This window comes from Carettochelys insculpta, chromosome 10 (genome assembly GCF_033958435.1).
Source record: "Carettochelys insculpta isolate YL-2023 chromosome 10, ASM3395843v1, whole genome shotgun sequence".
Classification (NCBI taxonomy): domain Eukaryota; kingdom Metazoa; phylum Chordata; order Testudines; family Carettochelyidae; genus Carettochelys; species Carettochelys insculpta.
Genome location: NC_134146.1, coordinates 1,436,270 through 1,451,341, shown reverse-complemented (window position 1 = coordinate 1,451,341; position 15,072 = coordinate 1,436,270). Strand labels below are relative to the sequence as shown.

The window sequence follows — 15,072 nt, the reverse complement described above, 5'->3', positions numbered from 1 at the left end:
CTGGACGTAACCTTTTTTCTGATTTGTCAACCTTGAAAACAATTTTTGGACCTCTGTGCTTTATATATAGAGTCTGTTCTAGTAAGGCTATTATCTGAAGAAGTGGGTCAGTCAAAAGCTCATCACCTAATACATTATTTTGTTAGTCTTTAAATTGCTAAATGACTGTTTGTTTTTTTTGTTTTCATAGAATACAGACTAACATGACTGCATCTCTGTCACTACAGGACTTCTTGTTGTTTTTGCAGATACAGACTAGCACAGCTACACCTCTAATGCTTGTCACCATGCAAGGCACTGAATTTAGCTGTATGAAGTGGAAATCCATCAGCCTCAGGAAAAAAAAAAAAACCTGTCCCACAGATGATTCCGCAGTGCTCTTCTCCATGCGTGCATTAAACCCTTGAGAAGGGGATGAGATAGCAGAAGGACAGGTCTCTAATTGCCTTGATATCTACCCCTCTACTCATGAGCTCCAGTGTTCACTCCAAGCTGAGCACTTGGGATGGAGTGGCACCCAGAAGAGATCCAGATGCTGTCCCGATGATTAGCAGCGCGCCCGCAGCACGTGTTTCTAGGGGCGGCCCACATCTACACGTGCATCCGTGCACTTAACAAAATTCAGTGTGCACGTGGATGGGAGATATTAGAGGGCTCTTCAGTTTTACAAGTGTGGATGCATCTGGCATCTCACCCTGATGGTCTGACAACTCATGTGCAATGTGGCAAAGACTAGATGGTAAGCTCAGTGGGGCAGAGACCATCTTTTATAGCTCCTAACCCAATGGAAGGCAGTGAGAAGGGCTGCTAGAGGATCTGCATCTTTCCCCATCCCCAAAACATTCTCCTGTTGATCATTTAGCCACTGTTCTTGCTCCTGTATTCTTCATCTGAGTTCTTCTCTGGTACTGTTATGCCTGGAAGAGCCTCCTACCTCTTACCTACCTAGTAACCATCTAGATGTTAGACCTTCCCAAAGTAACTTTGCAGGCACAACTAGCTAACCCATCTCCATGTATCTTACTAAATAAATTTATGAACTCTAATAAACCTAGTGTAACGGTTCTAACAGTCATAAGCTAAAGTGCCTACCTCCAGAAGTGTCCTGAGAACAAATGTTTCAGACTGCTTACGCCCTCTGATCTCGGTCTTATCTTATTTAAATATATATTCTTCCTGTATGACATTCTGTATTCTTCAGGGAAGGGGTGATAACTCATTTTATAGGTAGGTCTTCACATCTGTGACTTTACACAAATGAGTGTGGGAGTGGCAGTGTTCTGTCTAGTAAATGTAGCATGTGCTTTTCTATTCAGTCCCTTATTTTCAACCTTTGAGTGTTTTGTAGTTTATCTCATTGTGCTGACCTTTTCTAGTTTTCAGCTGTGCCTTAAATTAAGGTACACAAAACTTACCCTTTTGAGATTTTCTGTCATGATTGGTTGCCATTTTTAAATACGCATGGAGAGAGAGAGGGGGAAAAAAGCTTCTCCAATTATTTAAAAAAACGAATTGCTTTTTCCCCAAGCCATTTTCCCCATCCCAGGTCTAAACGTTTATGGATAGGAAAACTTTGGCATGGGGAATGGTTTTGGTGAATGGAAAAATGCCTTTTTTGAATATTCCAGTAAGTATTGATTTGTTTTTTATCAAAATGACCCATTCTTTATGATGAGTACACTTTACATAAGGTTTATAGCTATCTGCACATAGTTAACTTGGCTTTATTGTAAGGGTGTACATAGTCTGAGTCTGTAAGAGCCCCAATTTTAGCCAGTGGCCCTCAACCAGGATAATGCTTGCCTCTGGGAGTATGCAGAGGTGTTTCAGGAAGCACATGAACTAATCTGGATTTTTGCAACAGCCTGTGTTAGTGAATTCAGTGCAAACTAAAATTTTATACAGTGATTTTATACTGCTATGTATACTATGCATGGAAATGTAAGTATAATCTATTCCACTTTTATTTTATAACTATGTGGTACAAACTAGAAGGTAAGCAATCTTCCAGTACTAGTGTGCTGTGACACGTGTGTATTTTTATGTCTGATTTTTTTGTAAACAAGTAGTTAAGTGATAGAGGGAGCTGGTGTCAGCGAACACCTGAAAGTTTTCAGGAAAGTGCTCTTTGTCGCTCCTCATGTCTTTGGAAAAGGACTTCTGTGTAAACAGGAGAGGGAGTCATTCCTGCAGCTCTCCCGAGGTACATAGCAGGGAACATACTTCTGTACATCTTAAACAGCTTGAAACCACTCCCACCTTTCTTATGTGAGTGAGTGAGTAGACTGTCATTGTGTGTCATATGCACTAGGAGCCAGAATTGAGGTTGCTCATGCAACTTTGGCTTTTCCTGAAGCTAGAATATTCAGCCTTGCAACCAATCTTTTTTAATCAGTATAGATTTCTGTAAGGAACAAGAAATTAAACTACAGCTGAGCCCATGTGCTTAAAGTACTGTGACACTAAATATTGTGTCTTTTGTGCATGATTAGGGTAATGAAATAGGTGATGTGAAATGAAGCACTTTATGATAGGCGTTACCATAATACTTGAAAGTAAGGGGAAATATGCCTGAAGAGAGTGTGAAGATGGACATTAGGAAGAGATTCTGGGACAGGTCAGTGGGTTGACAATAATAAAAGGAGAGCTTTTAGCCATGGTTAAAAGAAGCAGATAGCTCTTGCAGGTCATAAGTGAACACTGGGTTTATCCTAGTCCCAAAAGAACAATTTGGCATGTGGTAGGCCTGTTCTGTTCACCATCCTCACAAGTATTGTAGCTGTAATTAGCAGCTTCTGCTCAGGATACACTTGAAGCTGGCATAGCTAGGAATCTGGTGGGCAAGATTCAGGTATGTTCTTAAATGTACATAATCAAGTTTGTGTTTGTTCCCACATGTGAAAAAGGCTCTCATTTATTCCTGTCCTGTCCCATCGGGCAGCGGGTTTGTACTGCTGGAACATAAAGGACCATAGTAAATCATTTAGAAATAGAAATTCTTAAGTATTTTCCTAACAACACAAAATAGACAGCAGCAAGGCCTCATGGTACAAATAGAACAGCTGATACAAGTAACTGTTTGGATCAACCAATTCAGACTTCTCTTTCACACTACTACATTTGACCAAGAGAACTCAGAGAAGATGCAGTCCTAAAATATGCAATTTATCTTATTTGGCCATATTCTCTCCTCCCTGGGCCAGGCAGCAGGGTCTGCTAGGTAGGACACCAGACTGGGATCAGGAGACCCAGGAGTTCTATTTCTAGCTCTGCCACTGACAAGCTGTGACTTTGGACAAGCCTGTGCCTCTGTTTCTTCTCCCTTGTGTGCCTAAACTGCATGCTGTCTACTAACAGCCTGTGTGTCTGTATAGCACCTGGCGCAGCAGGGTCCCAGTGAATAAACTAACTTGACACTGGTTGGTTGGTTTAGTAACGCAAAAGGAATGTATCAGAAATATGCATCATATTATTGAAGCAAATTGTAACTGCTCTTGAACCAGGTCAAGTTTTATTAGAAAATGTCAGGTACTTTGTCATTTTGGGGAGACCAGGTTTGCAGAAATTTTGCTGTTGTTGAAAATGTCCAGAGCCCTCCCTAACTCAGACTCTCTCCCCATCTGCCTGTGAGTCTGCAAGGGAGTTTGGGTGCAGGCTCTGGGCTGGGGCAGTGGATTTAGGGGCAGAAGGGGATTCAGGATTTGGGGTAATTTGAGTACAGGAGGGATGTAGTGTAGGGGTCTGGAGGGAGTTTGGGTGCTAGAGGGAGTCTGGGGTGCACTCTGTGGGATGGAGTCAGGGCGCAGGCTCTAGACCAGGGCTTGGGAGAGGGGTCCAGGAGTGGGTTCTGGGAGCAGACTCTAGGGTGGAGTTTGGGGGCTGAAGAGAGTGCAGGAAGGAGGGGTGGGGCAGAGGGTGTAGGCTCTAGTCTAGAAGCAGTGGGCTGTGGGGCGGGGGGGGTGCATTGGCAAGTAGTTGGTGTCACGCTTACCTGGTGTAAGCCCTTGGGCAGTGACGGTACCTGTGGCTCCTGGGATTATGCCCATGCACTGCTCCAACTGCTGAGAGCAGCAGAAAGCCTGTCTAACCCTGTTTCTCTGCTGGTGATGGGGACAGGGACTCCCAGGGCATTTTAAATCACCTGGGGGCAGCAGTTGGGACCAGCAGATGCCCAGGGGAAGAGGTGAGGGCATGGGGTGGCAGGTAGGGTAAGGGGGATAATCTGAGAGCGGAGGGAAGCACACAGGCCAGCAGGCAGAGAGTGCACTGGGGTGACCGATGGGGCCAGGGAGAGACCCAACCTTGAACTTCGGCAGAGACCACCCTGAGGTCAGGAATATTCTTGGTGCCTTGGCACCATAGGCCCATACAACTCACTGCCTGTGTTCTGTGCCTTCCTAATACTGTAATCTCTATTTATCAATTATAAATAAACGTAGTGCCAAGATCCTATGACTTGAAAGGCTATAGTGTGAAATCACATTAATTTAAATAATGAATTTTAAAGTAATTCTGGCATTACTCCTGTCCTGGAGCCTTTTCCCCAAATCAGTCTCTGCAGGCTTGTTTCCGTAAGTATATTGTATTGGTTTTTGCCCTCATAAAGGGGAAAGTGATTATATTTTATGTGGGAGGCAAGTGAATGCAAATACAAAAAATGCTGGCAAATGCACATAAAAGTAGAAAAATGACTTTCCCGTTCTGAATTTTCATAGCAATTTAGCTGTTAGCTAACAAGAATAATAGGGGAACTGTGTAGACAGAATAGACTCGTTGGCATCCATCTAATTCAGAATATTTGGGGGCCCAAGCACAGCTCTAGGACTTAGGCTCTTGTTCTAAATATACTTTCAAGGATGGATTTCCCCCCGAGTGTTGGATAAGTCATTATTCCAAAAACTAGACATACAAATCTATATTTAGAATAAATACTTAAAATAGAAGGCTTGTCTGCTTTGGAGCTGGTGAGCATATTGAAAAGTCGAGCCTCTTATTGTTCCCTACTGTTAAAATAGGTTCCCAGGGGTTTTGTTTGGATTAACTAGTGAATGAGAGATACTTTAAACAATAAGGACTGAAGTGCTTAATATATGACCATACAAAAGTACTGGCATATGCTACAGGCATCTGATTCCTGTATAATGCCCTCTTAAGTGAATGAAAAATTAGGCGATAATTGATATCACTTGGCCATGCAGAAATTTGATTACTTAGATGTTTAATCTGAGGTCCTCTGTGCAGTAAGTAAATTTTATCCAGTTTTCCTTAACACATACAGGGCATAAACGAATAGTAACAGAGAGTAAGCTGTGCTAGTCTATACACTATCAAAACAAAAAGCAGTCAAGTAGCATAAATGAATTATCAGCTACGTATGAAGTATTACTATTGGAATGGTAATACTAAGACTTTAAATTTAAAATTCATTGACATGAGTCGGTAAAGAGTAAAAGAAACTTCATTCTAAAAGTTAAAGCTTAGATTCTGAAGAAAACTATAAAATTTGCTGAAATACTTTAAACCCTTTTATTTGCTATTTCCCCCCCTCATGAGTAATGCAGTTAGTACAAACTCCTGTCAGTAAATCTCCATTTGAGGAAAGTTCATCGCTATTTCCAATCTATCTTGGAGATATGAGCATTCCTACTTTTGATAAAGCCCTCTTTTTTTCAACAGGTATGACAATTCAGCGATCAGAATTACATTCTTGATCAAACTCCTACCATTAACTTGCAACCAACCAATCAGACAATGCCAGCTTTGTGACTCAAACCAGTAAGATCTCTTCCTGTGACTTCAAACCCTCCCAGCTGCCCCCTCCCCAGTACTTACAATCTGAACATCAGAAAATTACTCCTGATTTGGCAGTCAGGCCAAAATTAAGTTTAACACCCGATCTACAAAAAATGAATAGCGAAAAACGGGGCTGTATAAATATAAGTCCCCAGTCAGTGGTGTTACCCTGTTTGCACAGAAAAAAGAGTCCATGAATTTTCCTTCTGAGTAACCAGGTCTTTCCTCTTCTGTCAGATGTGACTCACTTCATTCTTGTTTTCTCTGAATAAATGCATAATTCAGGTTTTGTTTTTTTTTCCAATATTAGCGTTTTGCTTCTCAAGTTGTTTCCTGTCCCTTCCCTCCTGGGCTTGCCTTGTTGAACTCAGTTCACCAAATGTTATTTAAAAATATAAGCCAAATTGAATTACAGTTGAGCAGGTCTTTTAGCCCTGCCCTCTGTTTGGCACGTGTTGAGGATGACTTTTGCTCGTCCTGATCACCCTTTCTACTGTGAAGCAGTTTGGTGAAGACTTGTGTCCTAAAAGAAACAATGCCAGCAATGATGGGTTCTGTCTAGCCTTTACTTTTAAATAAGGTATTCTTTCTTTCTGCTTCCAGGCCAAAGAATGTGGTCAGATGCAGAGTAAGTGGCTCATGATTAACATCCAGAATGTTCAAGACTTCGCATGTCAGTGTCTTAACCGTGATGTCTGGAGCAATGAAGCTGTGAAGAACATCATCCGGGAGCATTTCATTTTTTGGCAGGTAAGTGGCTAGTGCAGAGACACTGCAGATGCAAATTAATGGGAGTGGGGCAACAAAAACAAACCTCTTTTAGTTCATAATTAAAACTCAGGGCTCTTTCTAAGAAATGCCAAGAAAGATTGAACTATGGAGTTAATCTGAGATTACTGAAATGAGTGTGTATTAAAACTAATTTAAAAAGACTCGTTAAGTTCAAAACTAGTCTTTTTTTTTTTTTTGGTTCAGGGCGTTTTTGCGCTAACAATCCCATTAACTCCTCCAGATATGAGTATGTGGAATTGTGTTACACACATAGTATCCTATATGACAAAATGATGCCTCAAACTGATCAAAACGTGGTTTTAACTTTTTTAAATGTGGTGTTCTCTAGGTATACCATGACAGTGAGGAGGGACAGAGGTACATACAGTTTTACAAATTGGCAGATTTCCCTTATGTCTCCATTCTGGATCCCAGGACAGGTAAGATAAAGAACAATACATACAGACTCTCATGATTATAGTCTGGAATGTTTAGTTCTGCTTGTTTTTGACAGGGCTAATTAACATGGATTGAAACATGTAAATTATCTTGTAACATTCTAAACATCCACACACAGATTAGCATTTTCTCTGAGAGGCACCAGAGTGATTGAACATCACTTGAATCTAAACAAAAGAACTAAATGAATTTGATGTTCGAATGTTCACCAAGCCTGGCAATTTGATTGCAGACGTTTCATTACCAATCGCGGTAACGTTGTCAGTGTGCAGTAGGTTTTTAATAGAAGTCCTCCCAGACCACTCTTTATATAGTCTTTTATGTGACCATAACCAATAGTTGATTTTGATTGGTTACTTACGGCCAACCAATCATTGTTAACCATGTTTTTATTAGGTGTTCTTTTTCCTATTATCCCTCAGCCTCATAAGTTCAAACACCGGGTCTAAATCAACATGCCGATTAATTGAATCATTTCCAGAAAACCATGCCTCTGGAAACTCCTTTCCCTGCCTAAATCCTGTTCATCCTATAACTTTCACATTGTTGAAATCAAATTTGTGACAATTATTGTCCTTGTGTAATGAAATCAATGACAAAGGATCATGTCATTTCACAGCCATTTGATGTTCATGTATATGTGTACCTAATCTCCTTCCAGTTTGTCCAACACAGTGTTCAAAACAGTTTGAACATTGAATTTTATAAATCACATTTGTTTTACATGTACATTGAATCGGATCTTTTGGCCTGGGTAGAGTATTTCTCGACATGTTTGTCGGTTTGTGCACGACAGTAATTCCATATGGTTTTAATAGTCTTGATGTCATTTTGGAAATATTTTTAACATATGGTAGTCCTATTCTTTTGGCTGAAGGTTCCATAGTTATCGATTTTGATTTTTATATACATCTTCGAACAAAGTTCCTTGGGTAACCATTTAGCTTAAATATGTGATTTAAGATGTTTCTCTTCAGCTTTGCATAATAAATCCTTGCTGCAATGCGTTTTAGCTCTATTAAAGAGGGTTCTCATGCAGCTTCTTTTGTGACTGACAGGATGGTTACTGAAAACACTGAGAATTTTGTCCATATGTGTTTCTTTTCTATATACAGATGTTTCCAAATGCCCTGTTTCTCTATGATTCACTAACCTGTTGAGAAACGGAAGTTTTTGACTGCATTTGTTTTCAATAGTAAACATGATACCTTTAGTTGTTTTACTTAAATGTCATGAACGCATTCTATATCAGTGCGCTTAATGACCACAAATGCGTCATCAACACATCGTATTCAAATACTTGGTCTAATTAATGGTAAAGCAATTCATTCTAAACATTCTCTTCTATTTTAAAACTAAATGAATAAAAATCCAAGTTCTGCACAAATTTTGTGTAGACACACTTGTTTTCATTTTAGTTTGCTAACTTTATCTGTCCATTTGAAAAATAAAATGTGTACCACTTTGTGGTCAAAGCATGAATTGGCTTTGAAGTGTCCTTTAAAGGGCCAATTTAAACTGCTATAAACATATCTTTACTTGTGGTATTAAAATACCTAAAACCATTAAAATTAAATCAATTATCTGTTCACTCACTAGTGGTGCTCTTTGCTCACTATTTTCATTTCTCTCTGGGTATGTCTATGCCAGGAGATTCAATTTATTTTATTTTTTTTAAGCACCCAACTTTTATAAAGTTCAAGAGTGCATGTCCACATTAGCACCTGAGTTGGAGTGCATCCCCATTAGGGTGGGCAGCCTTGGCTTTGTATGCAATGCACTGTGGGTACCTATCCCACAATTGCTGCTGCCCCCTTGCACTGTGGGTTAAGCTTCTAGTGTCTGACAGGACGCCACGTGCTGGGGGTGAGTGGGGTCAGCCTCCCACAGTGCATTTATCTCTTCCTCCTCACTTTTGGAAAGCAATGTCAAGAAGTAGTTTTGCACACTTCTTTCACTGGGTATCTGTGCAGATGCCATTGCAAGGCTAGCATGGAACATGTCCAGGCGCAAACTGTTATGGCAAGTATTATGAGCACCTCACGCATTGTGCTGTGGTACGCACAGCTGTCGGAATGATGAAGGCTGAGGACGACGTGAACATGTGCAAATGTGAGACACTGGAGAGGAGGAATGGGGAGATCCTGGCTGCACCTGACACTTTGTACACAGTGGAGTGCTGGTTCTGGTGCCATGAACCAAGCTCTGTCTGGTGAGACCGTATTGCTCTGGAGGTATCGGACGATCAGCAGAGACGGCAAAACTTCTGCCTGTGTAAGGCCATTTCTGTGGAACTTTGTGAATTGTTTTCCCCCGCCTGAAGCACAGCCATACCAAAATGAGACTCAGTTTTGACAGTTCAGGAGCGAGTGGCAGTAGCTCTGTGGAAGCTTGCAGTGCCAAACAGCTATCGGTCCGTGGGCATGTCTATGGTGAGAGCTGGTGTCATCTAGGTAGCCAAGGCAATCAGTACCCTTCTGCCATGAAGGACAGTGACACTGGGAAATGTGCAGGGCATAGTGGACAGATTTGCTGCAGTGGGGTTCCCTAACTGCAGTGGAGCACACATTTCTATATTGGCACCAAACCACCTTACCACTCAGTATATAAATGACAAGGGGGATTTCTCGATTGTGTTGCAGGCACTGATGGATCACAGGGGCCATTTCACTGACATTGTGGCTGGAGGGCTGAGGCAGATCACCTGGCTGCTAATTATGAGCAGCAAGACAACAGAGCAATAAGGAGAGCACAGTGAGGGGCACTGCCAGTTAGGGAGACTTTAAAAAAAACGCTTCCAGATGGTGACATGACACTCATGTCTGTTGCTTTAAGGAGGTGTCTCTTGTGTGATATGTGCTGGCCGGTAAAGCCCCAGGCAACACAGGCAATAAAGACACTTTTTGTGAGCTTAATCATTTTCATTTAGGGGGCACAGTGTAGTGCACAGTAAAGGCGGGGGGGAACGTCAGCCTTCTGCTCTGAGAAGCATCCCTGGAAGTGGAATGGAAGGCTGTCCTTGACTTCTGCCCTCCTACCCCACATTCGGGGGGGGGGGGGCAATGTGTGGGGAGGGTAAAAAACATAGTAAGGAGGGCATGTGGTTCATCATAGTCTGCAGTGAGGCTCTGTGCTCCTGTACCAGGCACCTCAGGAGCTCTGTTTGCCGCACCATCAGCTTCAACATCTCTTCCTGGATCTGGACTTCATGCTCTGAGCACCCTTCTTTCCTCCAGCCTGGTTCTGCTCCATTCATTTAACTGTGTCCTGTCCGTGCAGGCAGCTTGCATGTGCTCTAGGAACACCTTCCCGTATTCGTTTTCTCCTGAGGCTCTGTGCCAGTCCAACAGCTGGAAAGAGAGGTGGACCTAAGTCAGCTGAGTTTGACCTGTTCTTCTAATGTAGACCAGGTCTTAGCTTAATAAAATATAAGTGCTGTTGGATTTGCGTGTGTGATTTAGTTCTTACCATTCCTAACGTACCGCTGCTGCATCTGCAGCTTCACAGAGGTATTTTGGTTTTTTATTATCTAAAAATATTAATTAAGTATATCATCTTAGATGTTGTCAAATGCTGTGCTGAGTCGTAAATTAACATGCTTTAGCGATCAGATTTGCACCATTGTGTAAGAATTATGTGATGAAATATCAGTGAGAAAATTTATTTAAACAATGATTATTTTCTCATGTGCTTTTTGAGCAGTGAGACACCAGGGCAGGAGGGAGAAGGTGTTTGGTTTTTTTTCTCTCTCGCTCTCTCTGGTGGCGTCCATCAATGCACACTGCCACCAGAAGGCTTAAAATGATTATTTTGGCCGCACTTTAATTTTAAATATGCATGCAGGTTTTTGTCCAATTCCTTTTGTCTTTGACCTGTTTTTGAATGCTGGACAGAATTTACTGTTTTTGTTTTTTTTGTAGATCCCCAAAGAATCTTCCTTTTTTCCAAAACCCTACTGGTTCTAAGCTTCTTCATACTGAATTGTTGGTTTCCATTATGGGTGCTGCCTTGAAACTTTTTACTACTTTAACAGTAAAAGAATTTCTGCATTACTGTAACTCAAGTTGGGGTAATCCACCCTCCTGATTTTTACATACTAGGGTATAAAAGTACCTTCTCTAGTGCTCCTTCCAAAGGGACTGAATTGCACTTTATGCTCCTAGTGGCTAAGCAGAACTCAATCTTGAGTTTCCCTCTCAGTGAAATAAAATCCCATGTTCCTATGTTTTCCATAGGCCAGAAACTAGTCGAGTGGCACCAACTGGATGTAACTTCTTTCTTGGACCAAGTGACTGGTTTCCTGGGTGAGCACGGGCAACTGGATGGACATTCTACCAGCCCTCCACAAAAGTGTTCCCGCTCTGTAAGTATAAGACCTTGACATGGGGGAGGGGGAAAGGAAAACTCAGCACACGTGTGTCTGGGCTAGTAGAACTTCTGATCCCCCTGCATCGGAAATACTAATAGACTTGTGGGAACTAGTGAGTGCATAAAAACACAATGCAGATGATGCATCAATGAAAATACTTTTCTCTCCTCCTTAATCTGTAGTTCTGTTGGATCCTACATAACCTGTAGGACTTGTTGCAGCTGTAACAACCATAGTAATGTGAGCTGTGTCTACAAATTGCTGGGACAAAATGAGAGGCTTGTGGAATGTGAGTTATGAGGTGTAAAGAGTAGAAAGGGTGCACTACAGTTTAAATGGTAACAGAGAGGAAGCCGTGCTAGTCTATACACTATCAAAACACAAAGCAGTCAAGTAGCACTTTAAAGACTAGCAAAATAGTTTATTAGGTGATGAGCTTTCGTGGGACAGACCCACGGAAGCTCACCTAATAAACTATTTTGCTAGTCTTTAAAGTGCTACTTAACTGCTTTGTGTTTTTACAGTTTAAATGTTTGTTTTTGATAGTATGGGGGTTGGGAAAATTTTGACCCCAGGTCTTCAAATAAATTACGTAGTGAGTGTTAAGATTGGTGTCTTGGTAGGAGGGGCTGAAAACAAAGGTGAGAGGAGAGTGTAATTGCTTGGAAGTAGTGCTTGTTCTGCCACCACCTGATAGACTTGTGCAGTTTTCTGAAATACAGTAACCCTAAAAGGAAAGGTTTTTACAAAATACTGTGATTTTTTTTTTTTAATGTCTTTCGGAAAACAAATTTTTAGTACTGGAATTAATCCATGAGACCTACAGAATGCATAATTCTATTTTGAGGTTAGTTAATGTCCGTAGAACTGACTGTCTCTTTCAAAATGTTAACCTTTTTTTTTCCTTGCTTAATTGTACTCCAGACTGGATTCTTAGAGTTTCCAGAGCTTTTTGTGGGCAGCAAAACTAAAACCTAAGCAGCTTGCTGTAACTTGCAGAGTAGCTTTGCTTATTTCTGTATGTCCTGGGAGAAGGAGAGATTCATCCAGCTGCTGCACAAATCACATTAAAATAGTGGTCCCCAAACTGTAGGTCACAGCCCTTTAGGGAGCAGAGAGAAATACTTGGGGGGTACAGTGAGACCATGGGAGAAGTGGAGGGACCACCACCTAGCACCTCTCCATGCCCAACTAGCTCCAACCTGGACCATCACCCTCCAGCTGCATCTCTGGGCCAAACCTCAGCTCCTTTATCCTGCCTGCTTCTACCCCCAGGAAGCCTCATCCCAGCTCCTGACCATTGTTCCTTTTAATTTTTTGCATCCATGGGCAGAATAAATTTTGTTACATACACTAAGGCATGTGTGGCTGCACACCACCATAGAGAAACACTGCTGGCTGTGGGTGCTCTGCTAATCAGCTGGGCGGCACCTGAATCTCGCCTGGGTTCCCACCCGCGGGCTCAGCCTACATGGAACACTCTTCCCGACTGTACCCCTGCTGCCTTCCACTCTGCAGGAGCCAAGGTGGAGGGGAGGTGATGTGAAAAATGTGGGCACCTCAACATTAAAGGACGCTTCTTAGAACCTTCCTCTTTAGTATAGATCTCTCTCGGTACTTTTCTGTGCAGACAAATACTGTAGCTACCCCATGGAAATCAAGTCTGGACAGTTGGAAGAGAGCAGGTGATCTGCCAAATGATTGAGGGTTGGGGATTAGTGGAACAGACAGCCAGGTGAGCATGCTGCAGAGAATGTAGGGGAGGGGGAAGTGTCATTTTGGGAGAATTTATGTATTTCCCGAAAAGGAGAAATATTGAGGGCTGTAAAGTAGTAGAAAAGTTGGCTGCCACACCATGTAACCATTACACACCTATTGGATGTCACCAGAGATCCCTTTGGTAAAGTCCTGTAATTGCTGGGCGCACACTGTTTAAAATGCTTTGCTTATTTATGGTTTTTTCCTTTCACTTCTCTATCCTGGCTACGTCAACCAGGAGAGCCTCATTGACGCCAGTGAGGACAGTCAGATGGAAGCTGCCATCAGGGCCTCCCTGCAAGAGACACATTTTGATTCCTCCCAGGTCAAACAGGACAGCCGATCGGACGAGGAGTCTGAATCGGAGCTCTTTTCTGGAAGTGAGGAATTTATTTCTGTTTGTGGGTCTGATGAGGAGGAGGAGTCAGAGAATCCTGCCAAGTCGAGGAAGTCTCCGCACAAGGATTTGGGGTATAGGAAAGAGGAGGGCCGGAGATCTCTGCCTGAGCCCCCCATAAGGACTGAGCCTGGAACAACGGCAAACCATCGAGTAGCATCCAGCGTTGATACTGGGTTATTAGAGGAGTCAGCCGACAAGCCTGACGGTGCAGTGGAGGGATTAAATGTGAATGGTGAGCTTTTCCCCTTCAGTGGTAAATAGCAAAGCTTTTAAAAGCATTTCTAACAGCCTTTTCACATTAGCGAGTATGTTTGTCCTTTTGTAACAACCCCTCTCTGTCTTTATCCTTGAATGGAGACTTTGCCATTTTGATACACCCCTCTGCTTTCAGCAGCTTTTTTTATGAAAATACCTCACAGAACCCCGAGAGCAGGTTAATCATTGAATTGTAATAGGAGTTTGTATTAGTCTGAGTGCCTGTCTGTGATGGGGAAATATGCACTTGTGTAATTTAGATGTGCTCAGAGAGGCTTGAACTGGTGGTGCATGCTTCACAATGTAATGTAATTCCACTTTGCACTGGTGTAGTTGTACCAAAGCATGTTTTCCTGGTGTAGATGGACCCCAAAAGATAGGGGAGTGTAGGAGTCACTGGTTTTAACTTCAAGGAAAAAAATACATGTAGCAGAAGTTCATTTTCGTGGATCAAGCTTTGCAACTCACCTTTAAGACCCTTTGTGAATTTCCACTCATTAACCCTCTTTTCCCATATAGTAAAATACACCAGCTAACCCTAAATCTACAAAAGAGCTCAAATCAATGCCCCCTTGTTAACCTGTCGCAACTTACTTTGCTCTAGGACCAAAAGCACAGCTGATGCTAAGGTATCCAGATGGAAAGAGGGAACAAATTTCACTGCCTGAACAAGCTAAACTCCTGGTAAGTGAAGCTAATTGGCAATCCCTGTTTGAGCAGAAGAGAGCTGAAGCTAGAGAGTACCTCTTTGTGGCTGAAATTAGACTTTGCCAACTATGAAAGTGTCTGTCGTGCATGTGGAGGGGCTAACACTATCAGGCTTTGTGGCTTATTCCCTGCAACATGACATTGTTATTTGCAGGAATGCAGTACTGCCTTTCACCTGTGGCTCTCAGACTGTGTTGTCTGGAAAATATCTGTTACTTCACAAGTGGCTTGAGGTGTATGGGCGGGACCGGCCTTAAAATGTTCAGTGAGGTGTGAGCAGCAAACTTACTGATTTAATTTTTGAATAAAAGGGGAGGGAGAAGAATTTGTTTTCCTTCCCATTCTTGAAAAGTGGCATCTGCTTTTCTATTATCCTTTTCATCTGCCTGGTTTGTGATCTTGTTGCTTCCCTCCTAGGCCCCTTTTAACTACTCCTGTGTTCCTTTCTATCCACTGTCTGCTTTTCCTTGGCTTTAGATGTGGTCTTTCCTTTCCTTCGCCTCCTGTTCCTCCTGACATGGGCATTCCCCCTTCCTGACTTACTGCTGTTGTTTGACTA

The 15,072-nt window shown here is 42.2% G+C and overlaps 1 protein-coding gene across 1 annotated transcript in view; it reads left to right on the top strand.

Moving 5' to 3' along the window:
• UBXN7 (UBX domain protein 7) overlaps positions 1 to 15,072 on the top strand; it is a 41,123-nt gene that overhangs the window by 18,046 nt on the left and 8,005 nt on the right. Inside the window, exons 6-10 of the mRNA XM_075003804.1 lie at positions 6,397 to 6,543; positions 6,914 to 7,004; positions 11,259 to 11,386; positions 13,389 to 13,782; positions 14,410 to 14,489. Coding sequence (XP_074859905.1) covers positions 6,397 to 6,543; positions 6,914 to 7,004; positions 11,259 to 11,386; positions 13,389 to 13,782; positions 14,410 to 14,489 — 840 coding nt within the window. The remainder of the gene's footprint in view (positions 1 to 6,396; positions 6,544 to 6,913; positions 7,005 to 11,258; positions 11,387 to 13,388; positions 13,783 to 14,409; positions 14,490 to 15,072) is intronic.